Here is a 10,788-nt window from a genome sequence, read left to right as displayed (position 1 = left end):
GGCTACATTTAACATTTTTGTGTTTCATGATAACAGTGGAAAGGAAGAGGGAGTATTATATTTGAGAATGGCTCCGCAATTTATGAAAGCATTTTTCAGCTGCAAAGGACATTAGCAAGTCACATCGGCTGCTGCCACTAATGATATGTATACTTGCCTATCAGAGAATGCATGTTCATATCCCAACCAATTTGACAAGAAGCAAATGTTAGGAACACTGTGTAGACCGAACAAACAAAAACAAAAACAAAAACAAAACTTTTATCAAGGCAGAATAAACAATACCTGTTATGATGCTATGGAAGAGTTTGATCTAAACTTTCCTCTACTAGCAGAAGACTATCTTAGAAATTTTCCTGATTCATAAATTTTTTTTAGTATAAAATGGTTTTGAAAACAAATCTGATTCTTCTGTCTTCTTTGCTTCTCTTATTAATAATCGAATCATCTAAATGAAATATTCTAGATACAAAGGACAAATATTGTATGATTCAACTTATATGAGATACCTCCAGTAGTCCAATTCATAGAGAGAAAGTAGAATGGTGGTTACCAGGGATTGGGGGAGAGGGGTATGGGAAGTTGTTCTTTAATAGGTACAGAGTTTTAATTGGGGAAGATGAAAAAGTTCTGCAGATGGATGGTGGTGATGACAACACAAAAATGTGAATGCACTTAAATGTCACTGAATTGTTGTATACTTAAAAAATAGTTAAAATGGTAAATTTTATGTTATATATATTATGTATATAAAATAATATATATATTGTGTATATATAATCTGAAACGTGAATCATGTGTTTTATTCATCTGGGTTCAATATTGTTTTTCTAGATGTGATATTAAGTTCAAATAGAATTGCACAAAACCTACTTTCAAGGAGCATGCTTTGGGAAAAGATAACACATAGCTAGAAATGCAGGCAGTGACAGTGTCCCTGCCTTCTCACTGTAACAAAGGCTGAAGAGGATGTTTAATCTTTCTAGGTTCATTCGCTTTCAATTTAGTAACCTTTTACCAGGCCTGAATTTGGCCTCAGAATATATGAGTCTCAGAGGCCTAAATCTACAAAACAAATTGAAAAATACAGTATTCCTCTTCTTATCCATGGAAGATACATTTCAAGACCCCCATCGAATGCCTGAAACTGTGATAGTGCCAAACCCCATATATACTATGTTATTTCCAATACATACATTCCTATGATAAAGTTTAATTTATAAGTCAAGTACAGTAAAGAAAATTAACAAAAACAACTAATAATAAAATAGAAAAACTATAATAATTACTATAATAAAAGTTATATGGATGTGGTCTCTGTCTCCCCCCAAAATATTTTATTGTACTGTACTTCTTCTTCTTCTTCTCATAATGATATGAAATGATAAAATGCTTTCCTGATGAGAAGAAGTGAGGTGAAGGATGACACAGCATTAGATTACTCTTGACCTTCTGATGATATGTCAGAAAGAGAACCATCTGCTTCCATACTGCAGTTGGCCATGGGTAACTACAACTACGGAAAGTTAAGCTACAATTAAGGGCAACTACTGTAATAATAACCCAACAGTAATACTTATTAAGTATATATCAAGCACCAGGATTAAGTGCCAGCCAGGATCTAGATCAAGAAAAAAGTTATAGGCAGATTTACAAATATCATATATTAGCTTACTATCCCCAACTCACTATTTTGCTTTTTAAAACAAACAAAGCCCCATACATCCCATTTATTACAGAATTAAGAAAACTAACAGAGACACACCTCTGTGTCAGTAACCATGTCAAAGATTATGTCAGCCAATAATATTTATGAAACTCACATGCCGCTGACAGGCCCACATACTGTGAAGCAGAAATTTTCAGAAAGGGTACATTTTGATCCATTAAAATTTCCTATGAAAAAAAGCTTGCAGGTATAGACACTCTTTGATTTAGAAAGTCTATTCTTTTAGAAAGAATCTAGTTCAATTACTATGGTGGGGGGAATAATACATTAAAAACAAGAGTTCAAAACTGATGATAAATTCACCTCAAAGCAAAACCATTTCTTTGCTTGGTTAATGTGGCATAAGAGAAAGCTTGACTAGCAAGTATAATTAAAGTATGAATCACAGGCATGAGTCATGAGTAACCCTGAGAGCACCTATCGGGAAAAAAGTCCATTATAACCTACTAAATTTAGAGACTAAAGGATGAAGGGTAGGAGGAAAAATCTTAATTCCATGTAAATGCAGTTATGGACCTGAATGAAAACACTGATAATGGCATTGATGCATTATTGGTCCAGCATTTGTGTGAGGCTCTGTAACACAGCATATTATGCTTAATGTATAGGTACTCATTTTTGATGTTTTCTATTCCTAGAATTTCTTGAGGTCAGGTACTTTGCTTTGCTTTATTTGTTTTTCCATACAAATCACTTCTTGACTCAGATTCTACTAATGTAGATAGTTGGCATAAAACATGCAGCTACACACGTGAATGGGCAAATGATAACCCATATGTCAGAATCTAGAATAAATGTGTCCTGACTTATAAGACTTTTGAAAAAATGAAAAATGACATCCAATAATATATTAAATGCTACTTTTCAGACTGTTGATACATTTTAAAGAATCACAGAAATTTTATTTAATGAAAAACAGGAAGAGATTGTTATATTTTATCCTATTTCATATCTCAGCAGTTGGCATTGAATTTACTTGCTTGGATAAACAATATGGCAAAAGTTGAAAGAAAAATATTTGTTTGGCCTGACTTTTTTGTCTTTCAAGCTGTGTGATGAATATAAAATTGCCTCAGGTGAAAAACAGCCCCACTGCTTGGGCTACTCAATTAACTGACAAATGGCATTATTGCCCACCATCTGACCCCACCTACCCAAATGAGGAGTATTTAACTGACAGACATAGGTTAGACACTGGAGTTAAAATGGCTCTAGTGATGATTGGACATTCTGATAATATTTAGAGGTACAATGATACGAATATGGTTGGAAGGTTTTTAAGTCCAATTTCCTTGTTCAGAAGAATTTATTTTATTTAAAAAATTTGAAGTTTATTTATTTTGAGAAAGAGCTTGAGCAGGATAGGGGCAGAGAGAGAGGGAGAGAGAGAATTCAAATAGGCTCTGCACTCTCAGCACAGAGCCAGATGAGGGGCTTGAACTCAAGAACCTGTGAGATCATGACCTGAGCCAAAATCAAGAGTCCGGCATTTAACCCACCCAAGCACCCTTTTGGCTGAGAAGAATTTAAATCAAAGCCATCAAATACACTGTTTACATCATCTTATCCTAGTTTAACGTTTATGTACTATTTTGAATGTTCATGTGTACTTCTTTAAAGAAAATTGAAACTAAAAGTCTTGACAGTCTCTGAAACTTAATTGGGAAAAATGTAAAGTACATTAATGGAATTTTTCCCATGATCTGTAGAAGAGTTTTTTAAACAGATGGTTCAAATGTACAGAACAATGAAAACACAGAAATTAAAAGCAGATTCTTAAGAAAAATAACAGAGTTCACAGAAATACTATGGATGATGGCAGGACTGGATGTAAGGCAGTACTTTGTTTTGCTGTCAAGGTTTGGAGAGAACAGGAATTTATTAGGTGATCCTCTATCAGAGAAGGGGTAACTGACTCTTGGTAGGAATTTACTATTCATTTGGAATTCCAGCCAACTTCAACAATTTGAAAATCCTCATGCTTGTAGGATAATTCCATCCAGGTGCCAACAAAATATATAGTACTGTGATGTAAGTATTCTTCTATAAGTGGGAGCACTTCAGTCCAAGGTGCGTATCTGGGGGATGGGGATGGTCTAAAATCTTTCCACCTTCATAGCTACTTGGAAAAACAAGGAACATCCCAAGGCCTATGAACCTTTTCATTTTCAGTATAAAAAACTCTGACTTTCTTGGATCAAGGAAGTGAGCGGTGGGAAAGAGGTAGGAAAACTTTTCAATCTGGAATTTATACGTATTTAGTGGAAACGTGTGAAATAAAATCTAAACTAATGCTAAAAAGTACCATCTTCCAACCGGAGTTCAAAATGACTTCCCAAACTTCAAGGAAAGTTAAAGTTGGTTTCTCTCCCAGGCAATTTTAGGGTACGGGTGGTGAGAAAGACGGGTAGGGGAGTTACGTTGGGAGTTTGAGATCTTTTGGGGCGTGGAGAACCGCAAAGTGTTGCCATGAACTAGTCAGCTCCAGGTGCCAGGGAGGAGACAGAGCTGACGCCCCTGGCGAAGGCGTGAGCGCAACTACGCCGCAGCCGCGCGCAGCGCATGAGCCAAGTGCGGGCGGGTGGGTGGCGGCCGAGGGTGACTGGGAGAAGAGGCGGGGTGGCGCGGGGTGGGAGTGCGGCGGCTGGAGGAGGGTCTCCCAGCCCAGGCCCGATTTGCAAGCTCTCTGAGCCTGCGTCCGCCGAGGGGGAGGGCTTCCCTGGCCTGTCCAGAGTGGCTCAGAGCACAAACGACTGTCAAGAGAGTAGGAGAGTGGAGGTGCCGGAAGTGTGTGCTCGTCGTGGGATAACTTTCCTGCTCCGGCCGCGGCCCGGAGCCTCCGCCGCCTAGCTGTTCGCAGCGACGATGCGCTCTGATGACAACGACCTGAGCGGACCCGCGCCTCGGCCCACCGCCAGAGTCTGCACACTCCTCGCCGCAGGGGAAGAAGACTGAGCCCGGAGGCGTCCGCGCACCCCGAGAGCCGGGTGCAAGGCGGCGCGGCGCTCGGGGCCCATTTCCTCTGCGCGATCCCCTAGCGTTTGGCTTGTTCCCCGCGATCGTGCGTCCTCAGCGCCGGCCGCGGTCGCCGGCTGTTCCCGCCCTCACCGCCGGCCGGGACGTGCCCCGGCAGCCACTGGTAGCGTCTGTGCCATGGGGCTGCCTACTCTGGAGTTCAGCGATTCCTACTTGGACAGCCCAGATTTCAGGGAGCGCCTGCAGTGTCACGAGATTGAGCTGGAGCGAACCAACAAGTTCATTAAAGAGCTCATTAAGGACGGCTCTCTGCTCATTGGGGCGCTGAGGAGTAAGTGGATCGGGCAGGGGCGGATGGAGGGCGGGCAGGGATGTGGCGAGTCCCCGCGGGGTGCGGATTTGAGGGGTGGGATGGAGGACTCGGGGCTTCTTTTGTTTGAATGGGTTTGGGACAAAAGCTGAAGAGCTCCCCTGCTGGTGGCCAACAAAGTTTGTTCTTAGGTGTTCTTTACTTAAGTAATGTCTACAGAGAAGGGGAAGTCCTCCACTGGACACAGGAGTGTATCTTGAGGAAAGTTGTTCAAAGTTATCTTTTTGTATAACCCTCCTGGAAAAATGTTGGAGACTATTGGTCCTTTTTTGTTTGTTTGTAATTTTATTATGCCTGATTTGAACACTTTTTAAAAAGTCCTGAAGGAGGGATTCAAGAGTTTGTCTTAAGGATAAAATAAAGGTAGTTTAGTGATATTCAAAGAAAATTATTGATTTCTTAGGTGTATCAGTGGCTCTTCACTGGGCACAATCGATCACAGAATTGGCTTTTTAAAAAAATAGACATTTACAATTTTGTCATTAGGAGGATGATGGAGATGATCGAAGACAGCATGGCACCAGTGGATTTAGTCTCTACCAGTTTTTTTGTTGCGTCTTAATTTTTGGTTTATATTGTAAATCTGATGTTGGTCGAGTCATTGGGGATGAGAGTTGATGGTTAAAGGTCAACCAGAATTTCTGATTATTATATAAGTAAAAACTGCCCTTAGGGATTTTTCCCCACTTCCTTTTCCCAGCCGATTTTCTTTACTCCCTCCTGAATCTGCTGGTTTTTCACTTTCAGTTACTAAGACCTAGGACAGTCTTAGTTTTAACTCCAGTTTCTCTTAGAGAAAATGAAGTGATGTAACTGATTAGGCTTAACTTGTACCTTTCCCAGGAAGTATTTGCATCTTAATGGAAGCTTCTGAAGGTTTTAGCTACTGAAATGAAGCCCTGAATTATCTGGTCTCTGATGACTGGGTGAGTGAGGTATTTTCATAAGTTGGAGAGCTTTTAGGAGATCTAGCAATCCCCAGGACAAATGTAGGGGAACCATCATCGTGAAAGGTCAGTAACAACATGTTGGGGATGTGTGTGTGCCCAACACTGAGACATTAGCATCTGAGCTGTATTTTGAAGCATGTATTAATGGTAAGAATAGAGCTTAGCAAAATATCTTGAAATAAGGGTGCTCCCAAATCTTTTTAACCATCCCAAATGCCAAAACATTTACTTATCACTTGTGTTACTTAACTAGGGTAAAGAGGATATGTTTTATACCCACATTCATTCAATTTCTGAATTTGAGGCTGCTGCTGGTAACAGTATTTACTGATGTGTGAAAAAAATAACTTATATGCAGTTCTTTCCATTCTGTACATACACAAATGTGAACTCACCTTCCTTCTGGTTTGCAAACTCTGGTTGAGGTTTCAGGACTAGCATCTTTGCATTTTAGCCTCTTCCGAAAGAGTTTCCCCATTTCCGAGTGCTAAGTGCCAAGCTGACTCTTGCTGGAGCTGCCAGGTGGTCTACAAGTGATATTTCTCCTCATTTTGCTGGGGAGATCAATTTTAGTGTTTCAAAAATTGAAAACACTTCCATAGCTGTGATAAAAACTCTGAAATGCATGTTATTTTGCTAGTAATAGTATGTATTTTATTATGATTTTTTAATCTAGTCTTGCAAAAATCAGGTGATTCCTATCCTTAATAAGTTGGTTTTTCCATGTATAAGTGAGGAAATCATGACAGTGTAAGCTCCTTGAACATGCAGAACCTGTCTTGTTCATTTGGTCATAAGCGCTTAAATATACAACCTGCCGTCTTTCTAGAATTCTTAGGTTTGTGATGAGAGTACATTATTTTAATTAACATTTGGTTATTTATATCATTATGGAAGGAAGACATTTTATTCCTTGTTGAAATAATTCCCAGCATCAGCTGCCAAATAGAGATTTGGAGCAGAGGAACTCTTGAAGTCACATGATGGCACTGCTTTTTTCCCACCAAGCCACCCTCTGTCCCTTGGGAAGGATGCAGTGAGGCTAGGCTGCAGCTGCTAAGTGCCAGCTCTCTGAAGCTGCTCAGCTAGGGTAAGAGTGTGCCTACAGGACTTTGAAGCCTGCTTATAGTTCTATCCCAGATCCACCAAGAAGCCCTCCTTTCCCCAGTTCTGTCCCTTCTGACTGTTTTTCTTTTCTGCTCTAGGGAGCCTTCACCTTCCCTAACTTTCAACTATGCCTTTCCATTCTCTGTACCTACTGTTTCAGTAAGTGTATCTGTTATCCACTTCAGTTTTATTTTTAGAACTTTGCTGTTATTTTCATTAATAATTAATGGTTTCCTAATATAGCCTTCCTGAGCTGACAGTCATCATCTAAGCATCTTCTATTATTTTTATCCTAGTTCATAGCTCTTCTGGTGAGAATTTTGGCATGGACTTTTGGCTAATACATATGTAACTGTTTCAGTAGGAGTCACATATGCTTTTTTTTTTTTAATTAAAAAAATGTTTATTTATTCTTGAGAGACAGACAGGGAGTGAGCAGGGGAAAGGCAGAGAGAGAGGGAGACACAGATTGCAAAGCAGGCTCCAGGTTCTGATCTATCAGCACAGAGCCAAACGTGGGACTTGAACTCATGAACTGAGAGATCATGACCTAAGCCAAAGTTGGAGGCTTAACCGACTGAGCCACCCAGCTGCCCCAGGTAAGGAGTCTCATATGCTTTTTGATTTTTACTTCAGGATGTACCTTTTTTGAGAATTACATGAAGGGAAACTACAAAGGCAGTCTAGGCATGTTAGAAGGGGAGGCTGGTAGGTACCATTCAATGTCAATTACAGGAGTATTGTCAGTTACAGACCCCTAATAAAAGAATCTCAACAGGAGAGAATCATCAGTTACAGACCCCAACAGGGAAAGATGTACACTGCATTTCCTACAAGAAATCTACTATCCCTGCAACTCATCCAATGAGAAAGCATCATCACTCTGAACTCGTGCTTTTCTCCAATAGACAACAGACAACAGGGGTTCAGAACTTCTCCAACTTCTCCATAAAATAACATTCCTCTTCTCTGTTTTCTAGATTTACCTATGGTTTTGTGATAGCTTGCTTGTCCAGGATTGCATTTCTCTTACTTCCGAATAAACCCATTTTCGCTGGCAAAATAACTGGCAGTGTTATTTTTAAGGTTAATAGTTTCTTTAGTAGAGTATTTGGAAGGGTCCTTATAAAGAAAGGAAAACCTTGCTTGACTACATGATTTCAGTTTTAAATAACATAAGATACTTAACATTCTTAAAATAAATTATTGCTTTTCATATTCACATCCACTTTAAGAAAATGGATGACAGCTAATTAAGTGGATTAACCTAGACCTGAATTTAAATTCTAATGCTGTCAGGGGTGCCTGGGTGACACAGTTGGTTAAGTGTCTGACTCTTGATCTTGCCTCAGGTCATGATCTCATGGTTTGTGGGTTTGAGCCCCACATCAGGCTCTGTGCTGATGGTGTGGAGCCTGCTTGGGATTCTGTCTCTCCCTCTCTCTCTGCCCCTCCCCCACTTGTGCGTGCTCTCTCTCTCTCTTTCTCTCTCTCTCTCAAAATAAACTTAAAAAAAAGAAAAAAAGAAAAAAATTCTGGTGCTGTCAAATGCTGTGTGATAATTGGCAAGTAACTTAACCTCTCTGAGCCCTGCCTTTCCTATATAGTGAAGGAAGATCTATAAATATCTTACCACTAGAATTATTTGTTCGTTTTGTTATATGTCATACAGACATTTGGTGAGCAATACTTGAGAATATTTGATACTGGAGAATTGGGTTTTAGTTCATGCTGTGACTCAAAATCCTCCACCCTTTTCATCAAATGTTATTCTATGAACTTTGTTCCTTTAACAGGTATCAGCCTCAAAATTTGAGTTGTGAAATCATAGGCTATTTTTGCTTATTGATTTTCTTCTTTTAAAGATCATATTCAAAGGGTCACCTCAAAATGGCTTTCTCATAAATTCCCCCTTTAATTTATACTTTATAATTTTAGATATTTATGCGAGCTTTGTCCTTGCAAGAATAGACTTCCCCTCCTCCCAAAAAGAGAAAAGAGAAAAAAGGGATAGACAGAAATAGAATTGTATTCATTTAATTGAATTATTGGGTGGGGAGTATATGAACATTCTTTCCTCCACTTGCCCTGTGGCATCTTGGGGCCTTCCCTTCTTTCTTTTTTCTTTCTCTCTCTCTTTTTTTTTATTTCAGTTTTTAATTTTGATTCCAGTATAGTTAACGTATAGTGTTAGTTTCAGGTGTACAATATAGTGATTCAACAATTCGATACATTACTCACTGCTCATTGTGAGAAGAGTACTCTTTAATCCCCATCACTTGTTTCACACATGCCCCTTCCCCCCTCTGGTAACCATCAGTTTATTCTCTCTAGTTAAGAGTCTGTTTCTTGGTTTCTCTTTTCTCTCTCTCTCTCTCTCTTTAATGTGGTGTACACAATGGAATATTGCTAAGCCACAAAAAAGAATGAAATCTTGCCATTTGCAACAACATGGTTGGAGCTGAGGATATAATGCAAAGTGAAATAAATCAGAGAAAGACAGATATATGATTTCACCCATGTGGAATTTAAGGATCAAAACAAACAATTTAAGAAACAAACTTATTACCAGTGCTTCCTTTCATTGCCTTAAGGTGGAATTGTCCAGGTATCTTCTCTGCATTTTGGATGTTTCTCAAACTTCTATGTCTAGGCTTCTTTTAGAGGGAAGAAAAGTTAGTGGACTCTAATATTAGAGTCAGTTATTTATTATGGTAGTTATATATAAGCACAAAACTAATTCTAATGCTTATTCATACAATCTTAAAAGCAAATCAATTTATGAATTAAATAAAATAATGTGAAACCAATAAAAAAGCTTGTCAACTACATTTAATTAATCTAATGGTTGATGATGATTTACTGAAATGAAATTTCCCCTTGTATAAAAATTGCTGATAATGTCTTTTATGTTGACGATTCATTTTCTCTTTGCTTTTCCCAGTTGAAACTGCAGTTCTTAAAACTGCTTGCCCAGATGATGGCCTCCTCTCTATCACAAACTATTTATTTAGTGGTCGTATTGCCTCTGTTCCTAAGGAGTAGTGCCTGACACTAGCGATGCATGACACAAATAAGAAGGGCACCTATTTGAGTGGTAGAGGTTGATTGCTCCTAAGTTTAGATATAAAATATGCAGTTAATGAAAACATTAGGACATGAGCAAGAGGGAAGCACACAATTTCTGGTGTTTATTGCCCTCTGTGTTCCCAGACCCCAGTTTGAAGTACGCTGCTATGGTACACTTGTGATCTGGGGATTAAGTAGTTGTTTACCAGGGATGCAAAGGCTACCTTGAGACTGTGAAAAGGGTGAGGGATACCTGCCTTCTCTGCTTGTTGTGTGTCTCAAACTCACCTTAGCCTGGTTTCACTTGTTTCTTCACTATTTTGTGTGTATGTTCTGGGCCCACCTTACTACTAGAGTTTTTGGTGACACAGGGAAGGGGTTAAAAGGAAAAAGACAAGTTTAAGAAGTTTGAGACTTTATATAGTTATGTGCTGTTTATCCTTCAGCTTTTAGTAAAAATTGCTATTGTTTGGCCATTTTTTGTATTTAAACTTGTACGTAGGTTTTATTTAGTACCTAGTACCTAGGTTCCATTTATAAATGGAACTCATTGCTGATTCTTGTTTACCCTGCAAGAGCTCCTTCAC

At 39.1% G+C, this 10,788-nt stretch overlaps 1 protein-coding gene across 1 annotated transcript in view; it reads left to right on the top strand.

The window, feature by feature from the left end:
• The first annotated feature begins 4,882 nt into the window (after positions 1–4,882).
• The window catches only part of ARHGAP42 (Rho GTPase activating protein 42), a 318,955-nt gene continuing 313,049 nt past the window's right edge, over positions 4,883–10,788 (top strand). Inside the window, exon 1 of the mRNA XM_047071915.1 lies at positions 4,883–5,036. Within this exon, the coding sequence (XP_046927871.1) occupies positions 4,883–5,036 (154 nt within the window). The remainder of the gene's footprint in view (positions 5,037–10,788) is intronic.

Source organism: Lynx rufus, unplaced genomic scaffold (genome assembly GCF_022079265.1).
Source record: "Lynx rufus isolate CCGP_SWC_20201006 ecotype Redwood Valley unplaced genomic scaffold, mLynRuf1.p SCAF_9, whole genome shotgun sequence".
Classification (NCBI taxonomy): Eukaryota; Metazoa; Chordata; class Mammalia; order Carnivora; family Felidae; genus Lynx; species Lynx rufus.
Note: the sequence above shows the minus strand (reverse complement) of the source record. Positions and strands in the feature narration are given on the sequence as shown.